Source organism: Xiphophorus couchianus, chromosome 21 (assembly GCF_001444195.1).
Source record: "Xiphophorus couchianus chromosome 21, X_couchianus-1.0, whole genome shotgun sequence".
Classification (NCBI taxonomy): Eukaryota; Metazoa; Chordata; class Actinopteri; order Cyprinodontiformes; family Poeciliidae; genus Xiphophorus; species Xiphophorus couchianus.
Window position 1 is genome coordinate 9,724,603 of NC_040248.1, and position 26,794 is coordinate 9,751,396.

At 37.3% G+C, this 26,794-nt stretch overlaps 1 protein-coding gene across 1 annotated transcript in view; it reads right to left on the reverse strand.

The window, feature by feature from the left end:
- LOC114136916 (sodium/hydrogen exchanger 9-like) overlaps positions 1–26,794 on the reverse strand; it is a 75,974-nt gene that overhangs the window by 16,287 nt on the left and 32,893 nt on the right. Inside the window, exons 12-14 of the mRNA XM_028005325.1 lie at positions 26,399–26,552; positions 2,228–2,273; positions 1,085–1,140 (exon numbers count right to left, since the gene is read on the reverse strand). Of these exons, the coding sequence (XP_027861126.1) occupies positions 1,085–1,140; positions 2,228–2,273; positions 26,399–26,552 (256 nt within the window). The remainder of the gene's footprint in view (positions 1–1,084; positions 1,141–2,227; positions 2,274–26,398; positions 26,553–26,794) is intronic.

The following is a 26,794-nucleotide window of genomic DNA, read 5'->3' on the forward strand; positions in this document are numbered from 1 at the left end:
ACATTTCAATCTTCCTGAAAACTGGCATAATATTTGCTAAGCGTTTCGTAAAACAACAGTTCCTCTTGTTGTTTCATTAATTTAATTTTCTATTTTGTTGCTCCTGAAACAATAACTCTGCTTTCTTGGCAACTCAGTTAGCATTTACAGAGAGTCTAGTTCAGATGTAAACATTAACCCCGGAATAAGCGTCTAAGAACTCTGGAGGTTCACAGATAAACTACGCCTATCTGATTAACATAAGAACTGGTGTGATGCCATGTTAAGATTCTCTGACATCCACAAAATACTTGGAATTAAAAAAATTAATGAGTTGGAACATGTTGGCTGTTGCTATGCTTGCATCCATGCTGTGACACCATTCTGGTTCACAGATCTATGAACAATTCTTCCAGCCTCATGGTTTCCGTTTTATTATACCATCTGTGATCTCCAGTCAAGCTAAGAAGAGATCTAAAAAATCACTTGAGTGACTTGGTGAATAATTTGATAAAGCCTGATGCCTTCAAGATATAGGGGTTTGTTTAACATAAGTCATTTGTATAGGAGGAAAAGGCTACAAGTTTGTAAATTCAAATATGAGAAGTAATTGAGCTGATGAGACATGATTTCAACAGATATGCTGCAGGTTATCCGCTTGTAATTGAATAACTAGCAGGTCCAGATTTAGCCCAGCTAAATCTTGAGTTAAGCATGTGAGTATAGCAGATGTGGTAGCAGATTTTGATAGAAAATCAGAAAGCTAAATTTTTTTTTCGCATATTTATCAGTGTTAATTGTATTCATATTATGTGGTACTTGAAAATTATTACAAATCACTTTGTTAGCTTGCATAGTTAGTCTCCTACATTTCTGTAAAACAAAGAAAATTCACAATTATTAAGTTTGATAGAGCTTCAGTAACATTTGGATAAAATCTGTGGTACTGACTTATACCACAGGTTTTCTCTTTAGTCACCAACAGCGATCATTATTTATAATAAACTTGCCATGCGATACTATGATAAAGACCAGTGCATTAACTATTGTGAGTAAAAGCACAACCAGGAGTCTTTCAGAAAAAGAAAAGGCGGTGAAAGGATACCGGTGGTCCAGACGGTGCCATAGGCTTTGTGATGTGTCCTGCCTCTCCATATCAACCTGTAGACCAGAAGAGAAGCAATATTACTCTTTAGCCACAAAAACACTCTCTAAAGTGTCTGCTGTGTGATGGGAAGTGATGAAAACCGGCACTCCTGGACAGCCTGGGCTATATCCACTCATCTTCACTTATACAAGAGAGACCTCTGGGCGGCCATAGTGGAAACATCACAATCTCATAACCTGCACAATCCCTAAAGTGCAGCTACAATGAGACCACAGCCTGAGATTCTCCTGTACGGACTCACTCCCTGGGCAAGGTTACAAACACAACAGAACATGGCCTCGTACCTCCAGCGGGATGCATCTCTAGCCTTGACAGCCCCATCTTTCTTTTGCCAATCAATGCAAAAGAGATTCACAGACTTCTTCTGATTCATAGCATGCAAATAAGAGAAAGGTTACAAGGAACAAAAGATGAAAGAGATATGCTAAAGAGCTGCTGGGATGCACCAGTGATGAGGTGAGAGGTGTTTGTATGCGTAGATGCGCCCATGCAAAAGAAAAAAACAAAAACAAAAAACCCAGCAGCTTTTACTTGCGCAGCGTAGGATGTGGTACACGAGACTCAAAAGTGCATTTCCTTTACTTTTATGTTAGGTGGTGTACAAATAAAGTACAGAGACCAGACTGAAGGTAGTAGCCTTTAATATGAAATCTGGATGCATTATAGTAGTAACGCAGCGTAATTTTGGGTAGTATTCAAAAAAAGGAAATGACTAGGGCACTTATAAATATATTTGCAGATTCAGAAAATAAAGTTTAACAGCCTCTACACACAGCATGTATGAAAAATATCTGCTGACATCTTTCATGCTAATGTTACTAATTTGCTTTTCTTTAAAGGAGACCCACAAAAGAACGAAAAACGTTTCTAAGATAAACTTGTGATGAGTATGTAACCAGTCCTCTCATTTGCATTTGAAACAAGTACTTCTTTGATAATCAGTGACTGGCATATTTATTTTTTATCACATAGGTCATAAGTCATTGTAGAGCTTGCAGGGAAAAATTACAAATGCAGACTTTAGTGAAAAAAATTCACAGATATGTTTAATAATGAAAAAATTGATTCTTCATCTTTTACCTCAGAGGAAACATCCTGAAGGTTGCCGTCTGTCTCCTCTTCCACTCTGTAGTAAGACACAAAAAGATTCCGTAACATCCTGAGTCAATGACATAAAACATAGAAAGTGCTCCTCCTCAACACCTCTGTGATTGGTTGTCTTTTCTTTATGGCGATATTGCTAACATTACGTTAGTATACTTTGATTTTCTGACCTATAGAAATATCTTCTTGACCATTTTTATGTGTTTAGCTTTGTCTTGCTCCTGGATTGAGCTACTGACAGTGCTATTGCTGCCATTAACATTGTGTCCTTCTTTTTAGTGAGATATGGGATGTCTCAGTGCTTAGGTGTTTTTAGTTTAGAAATATGACTAAAAATGTAAAAACAAAAAAAAAAGATTCCGTGTTTAGCAGTGTTTCTTTTCTGGACAGAGTAACTGTAGGAGGCATCGTTGCCAATAACTTTGTATAATCTCTTTTTTTTTCTTTGATGTAGAAAGTACCCCAGGCTCTGGACTTCTTCATTTAGCTATGTGTCCTTCTTGGACACTGACAGACTTCTGACTCCTATTAGCTTGTGTACTATAGTGTTTTTCTTTTATGTAGAAAGTACCCTTGACTCTGTGCTAATGTCTGTAGCTGTCCTTTTTTTTTCTTAGTGGGGAAGCTGACGTAAAGCTGACGTAGGCATTGCTCCCATTAACTGTGGATACTCTTTTTACTTTTCTACTTATGGGCCAGTGAGTTTTTTTTTCCATTGTTCTCTTATCTCCAAGGGTGTCCCTGCTGGAGTTTTATTTAATGGTGCCACATGTTCACACAGATTGAGGGATTGCAGAAACTGTAGCTGACTACGTGGACCGAGGTGGGTTCTGTACCAACTGGCATTATATGATCAATAAAATTTTAATATGCTACAATTTAGATTGACCTTCATATACAATTTGTCATAATTCTGATCATATGTTTCTACTGTACTTCAATGAACTGATCTTGACATGAACTGAATTGGGATTGATTAAAATCTATTCAGTTGGATACACACCTGGTCTTTTGTGTTGTAAGCAGCCTTTGCAATATACTTCTCACTAATTGCTGCTTAAAAAAAACAACAACAAAAAAATGAGTGAACTGAATTTAACTGAACAACAAACAGACAGAGTCAAATCTCAAGGGTTTTCATTTCCAGATTGTTTGAAGCTTTAGTTTGAAAAGCCAAATCATGCACAGCAAGGAAAATGAATGAAGCCTGAAAGTCATTTTAGAACACCAAACCGAAATTTGAAAATGACCTTTCAGACACCTTCATCAAAATCACCCACTTCTTCCACATCACACCAGGAAAATATCAGTGAGGTAAAACTTTTGATAAATGACAAAGCAGAGCAGGAATCTACTAGACATGCTACAGGCTGCTGTGATTATGCTGTAGAGGTGCAGCGTTGCGTCGGCTGCTCGTCTTGCTCACTTTGACCGGAAATACAGTGACGCAGCAGCAGCAGACTCTGAATGCCCAGTGAGCCCCTTCTTGGGAAAACAGCATCATCCTGCCTTTCACTCACCCCACTAATCCATGTGAAGTCATTGGGCCGTGGGAGTAAAATGTCTCACGGAGCATAAATGGCTGCTGATGTTTGCTCCTACAGGTCAGCAGTTAACTCTAAGAGCCCAGTAGTGCTGTTCAGGACACTTTGAGATATCCTACTGCTATTTATCACCGTGTGTCTGTGAGGCTTTTAATGTGCTGACACAAAAGGCCTTTACCAGCAGCTCCCTGCAATAACCGCCCAGGAGGTTCTCATCACAGCAACAAAGTGCTGCGACAACTTAAAGCTGTGCACATTTGGGTCTTGGCTGCCCTCCCTCCACAGCAGAGCTCTTTCTTGTTGTTTATTTAGAACAGACTTAAGATATTGCCTCTCGGATCATTATTCTTCAACATGTTGATATAACTTAAGCATGTGGATAGGGTGTTAGGTCAAACTGAGCTTTGTGGTATGCAAGCAAAATTCTAAAACTAACACTATATGTCCAATTGAACAGACCACTGGTATGTTCAAATATAGTGGGGGCAGCATAATACTTTGGGGATGTTTTTCTTCTGCAGTGACAGAGAAGCTGATCAGAGTTGGTGGAAAGACAGATGGAAATACATAAATTGAGATTGTTAAAAGACTTGAGGCAGTGAAAGGGAAGGTAAAGCACATTGACCTTCCAGCAGAATAGCTCCAACTCTATTGCCAGAAATATTTTAAAATGATTTAGATCAAAGCATGTTAATGTGATAAAATGGTCCAGGTAAAGTTCACACTTAAATCCAACGGAATATATGTTACAAGATTTGCTTTTCTCAGCAAATCTACTGAGCTTAAAATATATTTTGCAAAGGAAGAAAGGACAAAGAATTCAGCTTGTAAAAAGCTTGTACAAAGCTTTTGGGAGAATCTTTGAATAGACAGGCAGCTGTATTTGCAGCAAAATATGGTTCTTAAAAACCCACCCTTTTTATATTTTTATATGGAAAACATTTTGAAATTCATGTATAATTTTCTTTTCATGTCTCATTCATTATGCACTACTTTTTGTTCAGGATCTATTACATCAGATCCAAATGAAATTCGCTGAAGATCGGTGTTGTATTGTGAATAAATTCAAGAGGTATGGATACTTTTGCAATTCATTGTAGCTTCTTTTTTTCTGCCTTTCTTTTCAGGCAGTTTTCTCTTCCGTTTTTACACCTATTTTGGAGCACCTGCTGTCTGCAGTAATTTGTCTCCCTTTTTATCTTCTCTACATCCACTTCTCCCCGATTACTCGTCCTGTTTTTATAACACCTCCTTTAAATTCTCTTGCGTCACACCTCCAACTCTCAGCCCCTGTTCTAATTATTCAGCCAACACAGTACTCCATTCTTCTTTTTAGAAGAAAAGTAAGAGGAAACCGAGTCGCACAAGGGTTTTGGTAAGTAGTCGCATGAGCTTTGTGGCTTACAAGCACAGTTATGTTGGCTCAGCTATGGAGTTGTTGTTTTTACTGCTGCTTTACGGCGCAGTGCAAATCGCTGCAGGATGTGGCAGGCTGTGACAGGCTTGGGCAGCCTGCGATGCACATAACACAGCACCTTCGTCTGGTGGGACATATTCCATGTCGACAGGCTGTGTCACCGAGCTGATAGAGAGAGGAATGGGCAGGTGAGGTGTGAGGGAAAGAGAAAAGACAGATCCAGAGTCGTGAGCATGATGGAGGACGATCGGTGATGACTTGACAGTGACAAGATGGGTTGATGTAATGCCAGAGAATGTGTGAGTAAAAGATTGAGCAGGAGACAGGCCAAAGCAGTCTGAGAAAATTACATGTAAGAGAATACAAGAGAGCTGCGTTCTTTTCCAGTACCAATGCGTAACAAAGACAAGGAAGGGAGTGTTTTTGTGTGGAGAGGCTGCCTTGTGACTTATTTTATATTCATTCTGCCCAAGCTCCTCAACTCTTCTCCAATTCAGAAGAATGAATCTGAAATCTTGTTACAATGGCTTAATAATCACAGTACTTCAAATCCGATGCATTTTCTTTTTATTTTAAGATGACAAGTTTCAATATTTCTTATCAGGACTCTGTCTGATTAACAATTGCAAAGTGTATAACATATTCCCCCCGCCCCCCCCAAAAAAAATACAAATGAAAATCTTTGATGTGCGTGCCCATTTGTTTTCAAGCTTCTTTACTTTGAGCTAAGTAAAAACCATTGCAGATAAACTCCGTCAGAAGTCACCACATCTGGTGGTAGCAGCAATACACTGTGGGGAAAGTTTTTTTTCAGACAGGGAAGCTGAAGAAAGTTGATGGAAGGAGTAATGTCGCTAAACCATGGTAAGAAAAAAATATTAGCAGCTGCAAAAGTTTCCAACTCGGAGCGTGAGGTTCACTTTCCATCAAGACGACAACTATCAAAAAGTGTATTCACATTTCAGAATGGCTCATTAATAGTTCAAACAAGCTGTGGCAACTCGTGAAAATGGATTTTCAAGGGACACTCTCCAGCAAAAGGTTGGTACTGTTATATTTTTTATTGTGTTTATCTAGAGATTAAATTACAAATAAACTGACTATTTCCTAATTAAGTGACTTCTCAAAACTACTGGTTGAAATGGATTTTATTTAAAGGTATCAGAATAAGGGGGGGCTGTTTACATGCCACAATTTTCCAATTTAAAATCTTTTGAAAATAAAGTATCCCTTTGTTTACACTATGGGTTACTTTCTGCTGGTGTATCCTTTACCATTTCAATACAATCTAACAATACTGGTGGATGTAACACGCCGAACAAAGTACTGGAAATTTGGCAATGACAAACAAACAATGAGAAGATGAAATAAAGTGCAAGAGAGACGGAAACATGAGAAACTTTGCATAGATACGTATCCATTTCAGGAAAGAGAGAACAATAAAGATCAGTCCAGTTGCCACAGCATGATGTGAAACCCTGATTGTCCCGCCTGGCTCCCAAAATAAGGTCGAGCTCTCCATTCTGCTGGGAAAGCACACCAAACACAAATAACACCCACTCAAAGAGAAGCCCACAATAGCTGTAAGTTGATCTCCTGCAATCTGGCTAAAACTGTGGGACTGAAATGTTCAACGAATCCAACAGAAACGTCTCTGCTCCTCCTTCTGAGCTCTTGTGTGCTTATAAAATCTGGACAGTCTGCCTCCGAGGTCAGTTGTGACTCAAGCGCTTCTTGACTCACTGCGGCACGTCACAGCACTTTGCACATGGCCTTCGCGTACAAGTCACCCACTTGCTTTTCATCAAGATTTCAAGGAATACCTTAATAGTTCCAGTACCTTATTTTGTCTACATTACTTTGCCAAAAAAAAATCAGGCATGTAAAAACATCCATGCTTGCAAGTTAACACTTCTATTATGCAGGATAACAAGGACGGCTGTTATAAGATGTGTGTGTATGTGTGAATGTGTGCTTGTATCTCAGTGGCACCATCAGTCCATCTGACGCTGGTGTAGATGATAAAGCCAGGCTTTTTGTGTTCACATAATGGACACAAAGAAGACCTCATAACTTCACTGCAAAAGATTTAACCGACCCCTAGGAAAGTAAGGTATGACAAACATGTCCTCCTGCTTATAAACTTTCTTCTATTAAGCTCTACAACCTGTTTCCCTCCCTCTGTTTCTGTCAGAGTGGGTGACAGGAAAAAGAGGAATTTAAAGAGGAGTGGGAGATGTTAAAGATAAAAAACAAAGGAAGCTCACAAGGAATGTGTTGAGGTTTTTTTTTCAACACATAGTTTAGACCAAAGAAAGCTGTAAGCCATCATTGGAGTTTCCTGTTCCTGACTCCTACTGGGTTGTTTTTTCCCTCTGGAGACACTAAAAACATACTCGACGGCGTACAATGCGCATTAACAGGACCTGGAATGAGCAACATGCACAACACATTTACAGCCCAGTGCAACATATACAAAGAGAATACAGTGTAAAAAACACAAATGAAAATGGACATTTTAGTCACTTAACTGTTAAAGATCATATCTGCTTGGACATACAGGAACAGAAACATATCACCTTTTCTTCTCATATGACTTTAATTAGAGAAAATTTGATATTACCGCAGAACTCTGATAACTTTCCTGCTGGACACTATGCGGACTTTGGACTTCATAAAACACAAATAACCAACACCAACAGATTCTGAACCACTCTAATCTTTATCCAAACACCTTAATGCTTAAGTAAAATTTTAAATGTTCTTCTGAAAATAGGACCTTAGACAACTATGCAACAGATTTATTTTTCTATTTAGCCCCATTAGGAGAGTTCTGATCCTCTCCAGTTTATCACAAGGAATACAGCAGTTTGAGTGCAAGTTCTACATACACCTGTGTGTGTGAGCTCTTGAAGCCAAGACTTCAGTCGCAGCCCACACCTTATGAATCTCTACCAAACCCTTAAATAGACTTGGCTTCTCAGTCCTCTCAAGGTTGCAGTCATCCCTGTTGCTTTTCTACCACACTTCTTCCTTCCACTAAACTTTTCACTACATGCAATATTCTGTAAGCACCAAGCTTCTTTGGTAATGGCCTCTCATGTCTTATCCATCTTTTGGATACTGTCTGTGATTCTGTGAAATCAGTCAAATCAACAGTCAAATCTTTATTTGACTGCTATGTAATATCTTAATTTTTTGAGAAACTGAAGTTTAGGCTCTCATTTTTTTTAAATGTAACTTTTTAGAGATAAATGCTTCAACTATTTAACTCAGAGTGAAAATAATTGATATAATACATGAATAGCACTTTTTAATTTGAATCACTAAAGTAAATGAACTTTCAAGACAGGCAGATATCGTGCAAGGATTCATTTTCATGGCCTTCTGTCTCTGATTCTAAGAATAGATTCCACGTCTCCGTCAGAAAATCGAGTGTTTTGAGAAACAAAAAGTCATTATGCATGACAATCATTTAGGCCTCTCATGCTGCGATTTTCAACAATATATAAACATAAAACAAAGAACAATGTAAGATAGGTTTCCATCTTTGTTTTGTCAGCTTAAAAAAAAAAAAAAAAAAGAACTACTGCTCATACATGACCAGATCCAAGCCTGCTATATTTGGGTCAGTCTGCAGAAACGGCAGATGAGAATCCCACTGCCTCTGAAGCTTTAACCTCAATTCCGCATGACTTGAGCTGGTGTAAAAATAAAATTGGCAGAGTAGAGCAGTGTTTCTCTGTGTGTGCATTGGTGCAAGTTATCAAATGCATGAATGTGACTGATATCGGCAAGCTGTGGAAATTATGTACATTACAGCATGGTTCATTATCCTCTTTATTTGCTTTTTGGCATACTGGTGAACAAACACCCACTCAACAGATGTCCAAATGTTTGGGCATTAATTCTTTTGTTAGGACTGTTTGGACCTCCAGGGTAATAATGAACAAAAATTGCGTTGAATGTAATCAGGAAAGCTTTCCATGCTTTGGCAAAAAGACGAACACAAAATCACATTGCTTGTTTCGCTGTCTTTAAACATACTTGTGTGACAAGTGCGTGGATTCTACTTTGCTGGATTTGAACAGGTTTCTTCTTGTAAAGTATGCAGAGATGATATTTGTTGTAAACTTGTGTTGTTTAAATAAACAGTGAACAATACAAATACCAAGGCAGATAGGTAGCAGCAAAATAGACAAACAGAAAAATAAATAAATAGTTATAAACAGTGCCTTTCATAACAGAAATGATCTGCATTTCATTTAGACTATTAATGACACATGTGAGTTATTCATTTTGGGGGATTTATACAGTAATTAAAACAAATAGCTTAGATGATGTTAAGAATGGAGTGTACAGCTTTCTATTCTACTAATAGATTTAATTTCCAAATGTTAAATACAAGCTCATGCATAAGCATACATGACTGCTAATCCTCAGATAAAAGTAACCTTAGCAAAAAGTAGAGAAATCACAAATCTTCTCTTTGCTTCACTACAGTCATAATTCTAACTGAACCATTCTTATGATTAGAATTGGTAGAGCTCAGTTAAAATAGGGTTTAGGATTAGAACTATTCCAGAAGGTTAATATTAGCCTGATTCATCCATTCCAAAACCAATTTAGACGTACAGTTCAGGACCAGTTTATTCATGTCATTAGTTTTAAAATAATATTTAAATTTTACTAACATGTTTCTTCTGATTAGATTAAGAGTTTTGAATGACTTGGTTAGATGCCCAATTTAAATCTGACAGATATGAGGAGGGTTACGAACCAGAAAGACTTGGAGCCCATTGCCAAAGATAAATGACCAAAATATCAGTGGAAACAAGTTGCTCAGCAGTTATTAGTAGAGAGTGGCTGCTTTTAAGCCAGCTTATGAATTTTCATTGATTATTGGAGCAATTATAATTTAAAACTTAACAAATACAAATAATCTTTCTCTTTGCAAATTAGTACTTCTTTTGCATAATTTTATCATCTTTTAGAGACTCCTGTCAAAAAAAGTCCATGGCACAATGAAAATAATTTCAAATCTACATCTGCCAGGGGTGTGAATAATTTTGCGGTTAATTGTAAATGTGGATTATTGTCTGATTGGAATATTCAATGGTGCCAAACATACTCAACCCAAAGTGTCACTTTGTATTACAAGACATTGGTTAAGATGTTCAAAAACAACCCGGTAACCACAAAGGCTCGAGCTCATCATAAACCGGAAGATTCATGTACACCACAGTGACAGACTTCTTAAAACTTGACTGAAATATGCCTCACCATCTGTGAACAGGTTAAATGTCATCTTGGGAAGTGTTTTATTTTCAGACAAGACAATTATTGAGCTATAAGTTTAAAGAAGTCAAACTGAGGATTTCAAACTGAACCAACTGTCAAGCACAGTGGTGGCAGTAACATGCTGGAGGCCTATTGCAAAGCCAGTGGTAGTAGTAAACACAAAATTCTTCAATGAGCAACATTCCCAAACACACATTAAAGTGCAAAAAGTATGGCGAACTAATATTCAGCCACTGGAATAGACCTGATGTGAATCATCTTAAAGTGTCTAGTCTATGCCTACATGTTAAAATCATGTTGTAAAACAAAATAAGTTAAATAAGCTTTAGCTTTTTTAATAAGAACCATGGGTTAATACCATCATTGGTAGCTACAAAAAGCAGAATTATTGTCTGTGACTTGCGAAAAGCAATTTAACCAAATACCCAAAGGCTAAAATTAACATAGAACTCATGCCAATGTTGAGTGCACGGAAACATCTGACCGGCTCTTTAGATAGTTGCTATTTTAAGAGTGAAAAATGGCACCATAAGTAAAAAACATTGTATTATTTATATATATTAGCAAAACCTAAAGGACCCTGGAAAATGTGGAGTTGCTTTGTTGCAGCAGATCAATATGACTCTTGTCTTTGTAAACTAAATATAACAAAACCACAGCCGGCAGCAGCATCCAGGATCTCTTTGTCAAGAGTTTAAACAAAGGGAAACAAAAAGCAATGTTCGGCTCAAGATGTTCATTTAAAGCGTACAAATTGACTTCATGTCTTATTTAAAAAAATAGAAGTAAATCAAGAGATGTGGGAGGGTTTTGGATTTGCTACTATTATCTAAAAATAATCTATACTGGCAGAGCTAAAACATTATTACATCTATAAGGATTACGTTTGGCCATTAGATATAAATGAGAAGATTTTAATTAATTAAGGGTTAGAAATTCTGTGAGATAAAATTTACAGAAATGTGTTCTTTCACATGCATTTCTTCTAAATGTTGTTTTTAATTTTATGTAATACTGTGTCAAGTGAGATTAAAACGTACACCAACATTTTTTGAAACTTCCTCTGCTGATTAATCAGCCACTGGACCATGCTGCTGTTCGATCAGGAACGGAAAGTGAAACACAGCAGCTATTGCGTCAGCTCGTTCTGCAGTTTTGCTCTGTCTGACATTTCTCACGTATTTTAACACTATCTGAGATGATGAATACATGATATGTCCCTGCATTGTGAGAACTGAAAGCTATCAGTGTTTCAGATTTTGTCACCTCACTAGGAAGGAATTGTTTAGGAGATTTCAGACAATGACAGTTGGGGAGATAAGGTGAGGATTATCAAATCTATTGCTATGATGCAGAGTTCATTTGCCAGCATGCTGTTCACCTGGATTCCTCAACGTGTCACAAGGAAACAAAAGTAAATTTAGTGTAGTGGTGCCATCTGAGGCATAGGACGATATGACAAGGCGACAATTGTCTACACAAAAGGAAAATACTGCCACAATGGTAGTTGTAGAAAAAAAATGTAAGTCTTTTTCAATAAAAATGATGCTTTTTGTTACTAAATTCTCAGTCACAGTACCCTGCAAACATATTTACTCACTTAAAGCTTTTCAATTATTTCTCACATTACAAGTGTCAATGTATTTTGATGGAAATTTATTTCATAAATTGACACGAAGTAGATTCAGCTACAAAATGGATGGTAAATATGATTTAAAAAAAACCTTTTACAATTAAAGACTAAAATTAATTCAGCCCTTTTTATATTCAGAAGTCACCTCATCTGTAGAGACTCCCCTTGTGTGTAATTTAATCATTCTGGCAGTTCTTTGAAGGCCTCTGTTTGTTAGAGAAGTAGAAAAACAGCATAGACAATAGACAAAGCAAGTTTAATTTGTTAAACAATGTCCAAATATTTAAATATTTAATCCCACATTATCTCACAAGTCTGGTAAGGACATACCCTTGATGAAACTTGTTTAATGATTGTTTAAGACTCTCAGAAAGCTAATCAAAACAAAACAATTATTTCCCGTTGCATTCCTGCTTTCTGGTGTGTGTCAAGAAAGAGTCACTCCAAAACAGCCCTGCAAGCCTGAGACACTTTAATGCAGGGTGTTGCCTTTTAGTAACAAGCTTCAACTTGTTACTAAATGAGTTGGCTCTTAGCAGTTGTTTGCAATTAAAAGTTAGTTTTATTATATGCTTTTAACATTGTGGGACAGACTAAATCCTTAGTTTCCATAGTTTTAACTTTCAACTTCTAGTGTGTTTGCTGCCAAAAACTGCCACTGCAGACACAGTTCCAGGATAGAAAGATATATACAGCATAATTTATGTCAGTTGAGCCTCATCATTCCACACAGAGATATGAAGTTTTCCTTACAGCTTCACAGGAGGTGATAATGCACTGGTTTGATAATGCACTGGTTTGCTTGGCTTCTCTCTTCTCAGAAGAGAAGGGGAGAGAATTACAGGACTTGTTTCTGTTTGTGGCTGGGATCTCACTTTTTTTTTAACTACTGTTTTTAAAGCACTAGCCTTTATTTGAGAGTATTATTGTCAAAAATAAAACAAAAATTAGAAACAGAAAGTAGGTGGACCCTTGTCTTTAGGTCACAGTTGCTATGTTTAGAGTGGCACTTAAAATTAAGTAGTGCTGATAGGGGTGGTATTAAATAGTTGGATGTCACTGATGTTTATTTAATTTAAAGAAAAAAGTAAAAAAAAATGTACATGGGGCACAATTACTTTTTTATGAAAGTAGAAGTACAAGCTGCATAGTTAATACTTTAGGGTTAGGTTAGGTACTCAGGAAAGTAGTGATAATATCGCTACATATCTTACATACCTTTATTTTCTGTCTAAAATTGAATTTCCAGCTGTATACCTAGGTAGTGCTCAGGTATACATTCTCACTCCAAAACAGTGAGTATTGGTTCCCCCGGTAGGTACAGATTAAAAACGGTTTATATCACACAGACTTGGCGGTGGAGCAGAGTATGAGGCTTGAATCTACTATTTAAGTTCTTCATTACAGTCAGGCTGAGGTCTCGACTTTGACAAGTCCGTTGCAACACCTCAAATGTTTTCTTTTTCAGAAGTTCTGTTGTGAATTTGCTGGTGTGTGGAGGGCCATTAACCAGCTGAGGGATTGATTGTGGCTAACTCTACCTGCCAGACAGATGGATTCACACTTGACTCTAGGATGCTTTGGTATACAGAAGAGATCACAGTCGACTCAGTGACATCAACACCGCTAAAATAAGCCTGAACCATCACCTCTCTAGATCTATGCTTGACAAATGTTATGAGGTAGTTTTGCTGAGTCTGTATCTGCTTTTTGCCAAACATGCTGTATAGTATGTCTAAATATGTCTACTTTTGTCACATTTTCCCAAAGGAAATTGCTACACCTGATTCATGGTTCATTCAAATACAATGTTGCAAACCTAAGTTGTCCTGCCATATTTCTATTGAGTTTTTTCTGATTTCTCCCTTCCAACCATTAGTCAAGATGTACTGTCATTAACTTTGATAAACATGATACAATTGTCTAATTTGCCACAATCAAGTAAAAACATTAGCTGCAGAGATGCCTGTGTTGCTCCCTGATTGCTGATTTTGAGCTTTGATAGGAGGATTATGTACCAAATATCTTCCACCTGCTCACTCCTCTGCAGCCTCATCACTCCCTCTTTCTCTTTTTTTTCTGATGCAGCTGCTGTGGGGGAGATTGTTCTCTATATGTAGGTGCTGATGAAATTTTGAGGGTGAGTACTGAATTATTTAAGGGGAGGATTATGAAAGCAGCTTTTCTAGTGTGTTGCTGGTGGATATGAATCGATACGAGTCCTCCCCAACTCCCTTTAGCCAGCATCAGCATCTGGCCCCCCACTCTCTCTCTTTTTCACTCTCCTTGAAAGCCCAGAACCTCTGAACAGAAGTCCAGACACATGGCCAGGGGACACAGCAGTCTGGGTAGCCAGATGCTCGAGGCATGATGAAATGCAGGACATGTGAAAACCGACAGGAAAGCGATGGGATTGTTTATCGGTGTGTGTTGAAGGGTTTAGGTTCAGACTGACCACAGAAACAGATGGCAGGAAAAAAAAAAAGCTCAGCTGCCAAATTTGTTGTTCTTCTCCTCTGGTTCTGCCAGGCGGGGGTTGGGGGCGTCTCACAGTCCAAGTCAGACGGTTGAGAAAACAGACCATACACAAAGATGTAGAGCAAGCATGTGCTGAAAGCTACATTTCTGTGGGTCTCGCTGTCACCTTCAGCAATGGACCAGTTACATAACAGCTGCCTTCCATGAAGATTTGATTGCACATGCTTGAGTTTTGCAGCGGCAAAGCTCAGAAGGCTAAATTAATAACTGCGCTGCAGCACTCGATCTCTTGTTTTACTTGATTGCCTCAGTGAGTGAGTTCGCATGTATTTCAGCTTCTGTTTAAGGATACTTCTTAATGCTGAACAGATTTTGCTTAACAGTGTGTCTTTTTTTGTTCATCTTTGTAGTCAGAACTAACATTTTCCAAGAGACTTAATTTTATGTTTTCATTTAAGACCAGCCAGATAAAGCCAAAGGCTGCACTGGTATTTCAGCTTTCTGTTGATAGAATAAGGAGGACCACTATACAGAGAAATCGGTCTGTTTGGATGTGTGCTTATATACTCCTCTCTTCCCAAAATTGACCAGAATCTCATACATAAGCAGTAAGTTGTGCAGTATTGGAATACATTTTTCCTTCAAGAATCAAGGAACAGTTCAATTTTGATTACAGACTAAAAGAGTAATCAGCTGCTGACCATCACCAGCTTGCTCCGTCTGACCAGTAACTGCCTGATCAAAATTCTTACAAAAATCCCTGTGCCAGGTCTAGCTTTAGCTCTTTTTTTGTCTCAACCACCATCTTGTTCACTCTGGGTAATGGTCACATAAATTTTGCTATGGACTTTAATATGTTACATCAAATTAAAGCTCTGGTGAAACAGAAGTTCATGAATTACTACTTAGAAATTCCTTGAAATGCTGATCAACTTATATAGGTAAAGATCAATTAAAATAATGCTTTGGTTTACATTGCATTGAACTATATATTCACATACTGTATATGCTTAATATTTGCATTATATTAAAATAAAACAAAAAAGACATTCATAAATCTTCTGTCACTAATTAGTTTAAAGGATTGGAAGCTTGTGACGCCCATTAATATTCATCAAGTATTGTAATGTTTTATTGAAGAGATTAATAAATTATCTACTGAAATAGAAAATATTTCATAATTTATCAAAGTGCAGACCAAAACTGTAAAAGTCTGTAGTTATGCCACTAGAGCCTTAGGGCTGCTGGAAGACATACTGACCACTTCTGTCTTTGCTTCATTTTCCTCCTCCTCTCCAATTTTGCATCATCAGCCATTGTTTAAGCTCTCAACTTTATGTTCTCACTTTATTGTTTACTATTCAAAACAGCTTTCTGTTTATATGTGACACCTTTCTTGAGAGGGCCTGCTCCGGCCAACAACTTAATGTTCCCCTTCTATAGATGATACACGTGACCTTGTCAAACAGTGTTTAGCTCCGTCTCTCTCCTAAACAACAAGATCCATTTTTATTGACTGAACCTTTGTAACTATATGTGCTGTCTTTCATCTTATAGACTTGGAAACTGACTCAGAGCTAATCAGCTTGCATGTATCTGCCCTAAATAAAGCCACAAAAGGAGCTACTACTGCTGTTAACTTTTTACTTTTCTTTTTCATAGAAAGTATAAATAGTACTGATACAGGCACAACTTTATGTTTACATAATCTTAAAATTTCACTCTGTCCCAACCACCTTCTGTCTTAATTCAAAGTTCAATCTGTAATTCCTCAAGAGGCCGACAGCTGAAATTATAGAGGGCTATACATAATGGCACTATAACTGAGAGGATCCCATTGAGAATGATTGAGAAGTGAGGTCGCTCGGCAGCTGAGGAAGTTAGGTGAGATGAATTCATTCCTGGCCTTCACTTTTAAAACAATGAAATCAAATAAACAAAACCTGTTCAGCTTTCTTCTACACAACCAACACACTGACACAGCACTATCTCTACTTGTGCAGCGATCTGCAGACATTAAGTGCTGTCTTCCACAACAACGTTCCCATTTCTTTGGCGCATTACACGAAAGCAATGCCTTTGTTGGTGGATGAACAAAAGCATTGTTCATCCACCAAACTGTAGAAATGTACATGTGTGTTAGGTTTGAGGCAGTATTTGCGCTCAAGTCTGTGCAATTTAGGCACAACATGATTGTTTTATTATTCATACTTGTGTGGATCCTCTTTCAGCCAAGGGACACCTGACAGACAAACACACTATGGATCTCTTTCTTTCTGCTGCCTAAATGAGGAATCTTTAAACGATAAACAGAAAGCACCTCTCAACAAATCCAGAGCATTGCAGACACAGTTGCTTTTTATGTGTAAAATCATCCATGACCCTCCTTCCTGAACAGCACAAATAAACTGACAGACACACAAGTGGTCATTTTTATTGCCCTAATGTGCTTTTTAATGGCCATCCTCCATCCTCTTCATGTTGACGTCATATCCATTAGGCTGCACCTCTGGGCCTTTTTAGTGGAGGCTGGTGCACAGAACTCCAGGCTAAGAGTCCTTAGCCTACAGTCAATTTTGGGCTGATAAACTCGCCGTTTTCGCCGATCTGACAGATGCGGTTACTGGGGCAATCTGCTCAGCCCCTCCACATGCAGCCATGACTATCAATCCCCCTGCGAGTGAGTGAACCCAGTGAACTGTGTTTCAGAAGGTAAAAGCTCTCTTTCTGTAATCCCTTACCTGTGGTTTACTTGTACACGCAGAGCTCAACTATCTACACCGCGTTTATAGCTCAGCTGACCAAGCAGTATATCTGGATCTGGTGCCACAGATAATATCCCTAGCAGGCTAATGTGAGGAGATAAGATTTCACATGTGATCAGCATCAGAGTCATAACTCTCCAGGTTTCCTCCAGTCTCGGCATCTCTTGTAACGACGGCATCATCAATTACACCAGGAGTTGACCCCATTCTGACCTGGTATTCAACAGTGAAGTGTCATCAACACCGTGCAATCAGAACTGACTTGTCTCTTCCTCTTCATGAATATAGAATGAGGAGGAACAATAGGTCAAGCACAACATAGGGTTGCCTAAGGTAATGATTGCCAACACCTTGCTGATACGTCTAAGTAGAAAACGAGAAATGGAGACTTGACGTTAGGTTGAGTTGGAGTTCCTAGTCCTGCTGGTCAAAATTTTGTTGGAAAAAAAATAAAATACAGAATCAGAATATTTGATCAGTTTCCTTTTTTATGAATGAAAAATAGATGAAAACTAAACAGGAAGTAATTTAGATTGATGGGAACAAGGAAATTAATTGGCATGAATAAAAGAACACTGATGGTGCATTCTATGGCTGAAGATTTTCTGATTTCAACAAGAATGCCAGCAGAAGCCAGGTATCCCTCTGGGAAAGTTTAAACTCACTGAGCAACCCTGAGTTTGGTATATGATATGGCTGCATGCATGTAGTCTAATTTAACTTGTGCAAAAATGCACAATAACAAAAATCCCACAAAGCACCAGATAGTGATTCTCGGCTTTGAGTGAAGAAAGTCGATACTGGAAAGAAAAACTTTTTTTATGGGAACAATTCTTGCTGCATGTGGAGCAATAGTAATTGACAAAAATGTAACCATGTTAGAGAGACATCAAGTAGCAGGCTAGAATAGAAAAGAGCTGAGGATATTGGAGGTAATGCTTTGGTACCTACACTTGGGTAGTGAAGTGTTTTAAAGTCTACAAACTAAGAGGATGTGTCAATCTCAATTTCACAGGAGTAGCTGGAAGCTACCAGAAACTGTCCTCTGTGCAGGGCTGCAAGAAGCTGATTGTAGGAGTAAAAAAATAACTTTTTAGAAACTCACATTACCTGAATGAACATACCCTGGCTCTCTTGGGTCTACATTCATTAACACCAGTACATTTCCTGGCAGCTTTCTGCAGTCAGTCATAAAGCCATACTGGTCAGGAGAGTCACTATCTTTTAGTTACAGCAGCAGAGTGAATTCAAGGGGATTATTCCCCAATTACTTGACCTAACATTTAGAAATGTTAGGTCATTTAGAAATGTTAGGTCAAGAAATATTTTAATCTTTGTAATAGCTCATTTATAGTTCAGGTCAAAGAGAACCGTTGGATTTTCAAATTGGGTAAGTTACAGCATTTTTAAACAAAGGCTTATGCCAACTTAAAGTTTTATAATTGTTCCTCTGCTTTCATATTCTTTCAATAAATTAATTTGTTGTAAGTCTATATTTATACAATGTATGTTTGTACAGAAGTACAAGGTTTTTAAAATCACTTGAAAAGCAAATTACTACAGAAGACTAAAATGCGATCCAAGCTAAATTAGTTTTCAGTCTTCAGTCGATGAATAAGACAACATTAAATCTAACAATGTGTCAAACTGAACACTTTAGGCAATGTCACAAAGAATGTCAATGATTTTGAAGTACAAACTGGATACAAGTGGAGGACTATGGTGTACAAAGAAAGGGTGAACTGATCAATTTGGTTGTCTATCCTAATACATTTCTTTTTTGTGACAAAACTGATGAAGAACCAAAGAACTGATGCTTGCCTCTCATTTTTGACCTAGAAACTCTGAAAACCAGGGACGTCTGTCCATGGGAGAAATTTCTATGGGAAAATATGAGCTCTTTTTGATAATTAAAGGCTATGCACCCCTCAGGACTTTGCATCTAAAAGACTGCTTTTAAAATACCTTCTACAAACTACAGGGAAGCAGTGTAAAGAAGATAAATGTGATCAATGAGACAGAAACGTGATGTCTTGTGACCTTGCTGCAGTGTTCTGGATCAAATGGAATGACTTTAAAGATGGGCTTGAGCATCCAACGTTTGCAAGAATCCAACCAGGATATGGTGAGTACATTAACCATTTTTTGTGTCAAACCAAGGCAGTCTGCTCCAGTTGTGTCTTTGAAATAATGGTTTGTACAGTTGGTTGAACTTGCACTGCTCCACTGCCACTCAGAGTTGAACATCCAAAGCCTGATGCCTACTGCCAGGTGGGAGCAATAATGAGATTTAAGCTGGAACTTTTGACAAAGGAAGGAAGGGGAAAACTCACTCAGGAAAACCAAGGAAAGAGAGAGAGTGAAGGGGAAATGAGGTAGAGGGACAGAGCAAGGGAAGAAAGAAGGTTGTTCTGATAAATATATGAGTCAAAGTGTTCCGGGAATAGCGCAATAGCTCCAATCCATCACCAGATCATTGGGATGCATGAATAATGAATTTGCTCGGTGGTTCAAGTTTGACGGATGAATTTGGTCAAACAGGTCGAACCAGTAGCACATGACTGCATTTAATTAATACTTGAGAATAAAGCTGCCATACATTTGTTACATAGATAAATTTAATCTAAAAATTGATTTGTGAGACTGAATCCTCAAATAAAACAATGTCTGGAATAATCTGAGGACGGGTAAAAGAATTAGACTTTCTTCCTAAAATTAAGCCTCCTTTTCTCTCGGGTGCTGGGTGACGTTGTTGGTAGAGAGTGTGCATCGTGTAGTGGTTGGCCTGGGTTCAATTCCCAGTCTCAGGCATTTCAAGCATGTCTTCCCCTTCTTACCTCTCTGCATTTCTTGTCCATATGCTGTTCAATAAAGGCAACTAACGTCTAAAAAAATAAGTTAAAAAAAGTATTTGTTCCTCTCGTGTTATCCTCGTCTTATCAGAACCTACGCAAGCATTATTTATCTCTCAAGTATCTTCCACGCAATCAGTTTGGCATATTTTTGTTATGGGTATTGCATGCATGTAGGTGTATGAATGACTTTCCTTTCTCCTTTAGGATACTTTGCCCCATAAATTAAGAGAAACGAGGACATCCATTTGTTTGTTCAGTGTTAGGGTGAATTAAAAAGCACATCATCTCAAATCTAAACTGCTGTTTGACACGAATGCTTGCTACAAGCAGATGGACGTCAAAGATACACAGAGTCAGATTGTGATTGACGTGAGGTCAGTGGGGCATGAAGGAAAGGAAGAGACATCAGAGGAATGGGTTTTCCACCCGTCCATCTGTCCATCCAGAACACACAGACCAGCCATTAGCCAGGCTCCAGCTGTTATATATTAGCCTCCAGGTTACGAGGACTGCTCATTTACATGTTCTTACCCACCAACACAAAAAGGAAAAACAAAACATGTTACTGCAAGCAACTGTATTTTTTCTTTTTGAATGAATGCAGCCCTGGTAACTATACCAGCCGCCAAACATAGAGGACCAACATTCAGATTTTATGCTTCGTTAAACTGGAACAAACTTTCAGAAAGCAACCATTTGAGTAAGGTGAACACATTGCTATGCAGGTAAACTAGTTTGAGATGAGTTGAGATTGTGATGTGGTGCATTACACTGCTAGAAGTAGCCATCAGAAGACGGGTAAACTGGGGTCCTAAAGGGATGAAGATGGTCTGTAACGATACTTAAGAAAGCTTTGTTGTTTAAACAATACTCCAATATTATGAAGAGGTCCAAAGTGTTTGGAAAAAATATCCCACACATTACACTGCAACCCTCAACTTGGATTGTTGATACAACACAGTATATGGCATTTGGTTCACCTTGTTTACACCAAATTCTGATCCTACCCTCTCAATGTTGTAGCTGTAGACAAGATTCATCAGACCACGCAAAAATGTTCTAATCTGATATTGATTATGTGAGCTACTGCCATTTTGAGGGTATGCTAAGACAATTGGGCCTCTGTGTTAGATTGCATTTATAAAGTCCCAGACAAATCAGATGTCTCGGATGATTAAATTTAGGTTTCTAAACAGTATGATCAATGTTAAGAGTAAAGTATGCATTACATTTATTTAAAACATTCACTCAATATCCATGTCTACAGTACAAGTGGTTTGTTAAAAAATATATATTTGTAGGGCTCTTCCCCACTGTAAATTAGAAGGTTACATTGACCTTAGCTTTTATGACAAGATAATTCTTCAGTCATAAAATGTAAATTTATTTAAGGGTTTTCAAGAAGTCTTGCCACCGGTGCCAACAAATATAAAGCTGTATGCTGTTCTACTTTTTGCCTGAAAGGTTAGTCAAACAAAGACTGCATCCCTTAAAATCTGCCAGAAGGATATTCAAGTGACTTTGTTAATCAAATCTGAGGATTCCTTTCTTAAATGCTGGCGTTCAGTCTGGCAAACTAAATCTGGTACATAATTTGGTTACACAAGGCAAAAAACCAGTTTAAGATTAAAAGATTAAATTTTGCCCGTAGCTTCTCATTTTGTCTTGTTAAGCTCTATTGAACCAGTAATTACAAAAAACTTTAGGCAGATTATGAAAAATAACAAGGAATAGTCAAAAAAATATTCTGGCTCTTCAGAAGTCTATAATTTTAAAGATGGTTTGCATCCAACAAAATTTGTAAGGATATAAGCAGCTGATTTAATTTTTGGACAAGAAACTGCGGCTGAGTCAATAGAGCATAGAACCACCTTTTGCTGTAATTACCCCAAAAGTCTGCTGTGTCTCCCTAACAGCTTTGCACATCTACTGGGTGAAATATCTGCTCACTCATGTTTGCAAAAATAGCTTCAGATTGGATGGAGAGGCAGTTATCCAGCACTGCCAAAGACTCTCAATTAGATTTAGGTTTCAACCATTATAAGAAATCAATATGCTTTCATCTAAACCAGGGGTCTGAAACCTGCAGCTTTGGAGCTGCAAATGGCTCTTTGGACCTTCTACTATGCCTCTTAATAACTTTGACTGGAAATGATAAATACAAAATTTAATGCTTTTAAATATAAATATAATACCAAAGGAAGGATTTGGCAATTTTACAGGTGTGTCGATAAATAAATAAATTTAATTTCCACAGCAGAATAACCCTAAAAGCAACAGCTATGTCTTCTTTTACTTTATGTTTCTTGGGGGTTCTTTAAACAATTTTTTTTACAAATATTAACATCCCACAGAAAAGAATTATACAAACCTAAACATTCTATTAAATAGTGGTTCTTTAGAAAAAAAAAATTGCAGATGATTATCAAAAAATATACATTTTCCTTTTTCAAAAGGTCATATAACATCTGAGTCTCTAAATAAGCAGAATTGAGGGAAACAATTTTCCTTTGGATTGTAAACGTTGCAGACTGTTAATCTAAACCATTACTTTATAGCTCTGGCTATATGTTCAGGTCTATATGCTGGAAGGTGAATTTCTGCCCCAATCTCATGCATTATCATCCAACAGGTTTTGTGCTCCATGGTTTTTACATTGTGTTGGTTTCTGCCAGACAGAATTTTCTATCTAGCAGCAAAAAGTGCAATTGTGGTCTAATTCTATCAGAGCATCTTTCTCCCCTAATGTTTTCTAACAAACCTCTGGGGCCTTGACAGACCAGTTGTATTAATTCTGAGATTACATTAAAAACAATTAGACTCAGTTTACTAATAATGGAACATTTGCGTAGTTGGACTGTTTTTTATTTAGGGGTAAAAGAGTTAAATGTGTTGTCACTTGTCTGATGTTCAGATATGCAAATGTGTTGGTATGTGACAAACTATAAAATCATTGAAAGCATATAATAATTTAGAAAAAGAGTTACATAATACTCACTAGGTGGATGTTTGGGAAGTGAGAAACAGCTATTTTCTGGATCAGGATTGCAATGTTTCTGCTTAGAACTTCAGAGATATTTACTGATTTAAAAAAAACATCTTTAGGGAACAGACAAAACACATAGCTAACAATTCTCAGCTTTATAGTCCCTGACAAAAAGGTTTAAACAAACATCAGTGATTATATGGAAGTGCATTTATCGCTACGCCTTCTCAGGTGGGCTCTGCAAGGTAATTTAAAGGCCATTTCAGAAATAGTAGGTTGCTGCATGTTCTGTGTTTTGCTTTTATGTCAGATCACAGTGGACCATTATACTCCTGTGTTTTTGTATTGCCTCCATGGGGAATTTCCACTCAGAAGTCATTCTTTAAATGTTAGACAGAAGCTAGAATGCTTCTTTGAAAAAATTTAATCAATCCATACTATAAACTATCAAAAAATATAGTTGTGCATAACACTTTCTATGTTTTCTATTATTTAAAATAAGATCAATAAGACTCTAAGTTTGGATTACAAAAAAGTCAACAAAGGCAACATCATGAACTGCTACCACAGAGAGTCAATAAGAGGCTGAATAATCAGCTTCACCATTATAAAACTGTAAGGAGATCCTTTGAAACTGCCAGGAGATCCTTAGTTCATTGTTTGGATTTACTGGACTTGAATGGCTTGATTTATTCAGAGATTTACTCAGAGGACAGCCAGATTGCACAGAAAGTTGGGAATTACATCATGCAATCTCGGCCTTCATACCGGCTCAGTCTCCGTTGATAAGAATATGATCAGATCTAGGAACCACAAAGAAAGTACAAAAGCAAAAGAAATCTGACTTTATGGACATACATCTTATGTCTAGCTTGATTTCATGCAAAGAATGGTTCTTTTTTCCCTTTATAACTGTGGAATTAACTTGTCTGGCTGCAAAAACCTTGAACAAACAACTGAGTCAATTGAATTACCAAAGCCAGCCTGCAATTCATTAACAACAGGGGTATTCCAGGTTTTGCTTGACTTCACAAATGACTTTGTTTTCATTGTTTATAAGAAGCTATTTCAATCCTTTGATGTAGGCATTGCTGGGTAACTAAATGTCTACATTTTCCACATGACAGAGTAAATCCTTCAATCCTCATAGGACTGAGTTGATTCAGGAGAACAGTCTTAAAAGTCAGGAGTCTTTCCCATGTTTAAGTTATAATGTGGACATACCATAATATGTACATCTTTTTATTTTTAAATCCTTTCTTTGATGGTTGTGCATCATTTAAAATTTTTCTCATAAAGAACTTTGAGTTTCATTAGATTTAACTCATAAATATAAAAAACAACTGAAATAAACACTTGAAGTGTAATGAATCTCTATAATATATATCAGTTTTATTTACTAAGATCAACAAAGGAAATCTTTAACCTGATATTTACACTGTAGAAATACCTTAAGATTTTCCATCAGGCATTGCTGAAATATGTAGGAAACTGGGATAAAGTATATCGCTATGGTTTGGGTCATGTGTTACACTTTAATAATACAGGTTACTAATTACCACCCCACATCCCTCCCACCTCTTCGGCCTGCCTTTATCATTATTGCCCACTATCCACAAATCAGATTGTGCTCAGACTTGGAGCTAGAACAGCTAGCAAATTCTCATTATATAGCAATACTTTTTAAATATATTGCAAATAATGCACATTTATTCAGGCAGTGGCTTTGGATGTCCCCTTTTACAGATGTTTTAATGTTTGAAATGATCAACTATTAATTTAAAATAGCTAACCCGCATAACACCAAATGTAGTTTTAACATGATTATTTAGTTTAGTACTTAATATTCATTTATTCTTGAAATAATTTTGGCTGCATTATTGGAAATCGCTATTTAAAATGGCATTTTCCATTTACCTTTCATCTGATTTTATAATTAGTTTAATGAGAAACATTTAAGTGTGATTAATAAACAAGAAAATCAGGTTAAATCTGTAAAAAGGCAAACACTTTTTTCACAGTGCTACACATGCCACCAATGGAAGGAAAAGCTCGGACACATAAAGTTACTACCTCTGTACCAGAAGTGGGGCAATTGCATCTTTCTCCAAAAACAATTACAGTTTTTTTTCACTCATTAAAATAGAGAAAATTAAGGACAATCCCAGTTTTACAGTGGTTTTAAAGAAAAAGAACAACTGTGATTCAAAAGTAAATAGGTCAATCATCGGCAATGAAAAGAAATGCAAAATGTCCTTACAATACAGTCTATAAAAATTTTCTTTGTCTAGTATAAAATTGATTTAAGAATGGATCGTTGGAGAACTCCACAAATAACGGATGAATCAAGGTTGTTTTTAAACAATTGATGCACTACTGCACATTCAACACAAACTTCCACAACACCTAAGGTTAGGCTCCTCTTTCTGTTATGAAAGTTATTAACCTCATTTCACTCTTCTGGCCAAGGTCTTTGCAGATCACTATGACTTTACTTTGAGCTAAAATAATATTTAGCCAAGTTGGTATTCAAGATGAACCTAAAATTGTCTTTAGGTGATTTATTTTTATATCCCTGAGGAGTTATGATCAGGAAACTGTTTATTAATACATGCACATTAATACATGTTAAATGAACCTTTCAACGTGAATTATCTTATTGTAGTTAATATCTCAGTAAGCTTTCAAAATGATCCATGATTAATTCATAATTAGTTGAATCACTTCAAAAGTGATTCAGTATGTTTAATTCAGACTACCTACTTGATAGAGTAACAGATGAAACCTTGAAGGAAGCCGAAGATTTCAGTAAGAAAATTGCCTTAATTTTTTACCATAACTTTGCCAATGGCTTGTGTTTTTAAAATCCTTCAGAAAGGGTTGGTAACAGAAGGCTAATGCCACTATGCAAGGTTTTCTGTGAGCTGAGACTGGGAACATCAGCACAACATCCAGCATCAACAAGAAAACCCCAATTAAATCAATCCAAGCATCATCACTCTGCTTTATTTTAGTTTTTTCTTCACGGGACATTTTTGCGATTAAATGGGCACTTTTGTCCAGTTTTTCTCCATACTATAGTTGTTTTTTTTCCAAAATTTTTCAGCAAGAGGAACATTCAGATATCCAACACCAGAACCAGACTTTAAATAGCCAGCAAACACTGACCTGAGGTCCAGGTGGCCCAGCAGGGGATCGGCAGCTGCACCCAGCACCCAGACGGTGAAGCCAATCAGAAGCAGAGTGGTGGTGAGGATGGTGCGCCGTGCTTCTGTTGAAGTGTCTCTTACAGCCAGGCTAAAAGAAACGGCCCCTCTTAAACCTGGGTACAGATGGGAAACAAAGCTGTTTTTGAGAAATACTACCAGAAAAACTACCAGAAAACTATCAAACAACAATTATTTATAAAAGGCAGCAAGCCATCCAGAAAATAAGGCCATAGAAGGGAAACAGATTACACTCCGACTATCAGTGTCACCATAAACCATTTGGCCAACAAATAGTTTAGATTGTGTGATGAACAGCGTAATAGCAAAAATGTCCCATGGGAATTCATCAACCTCC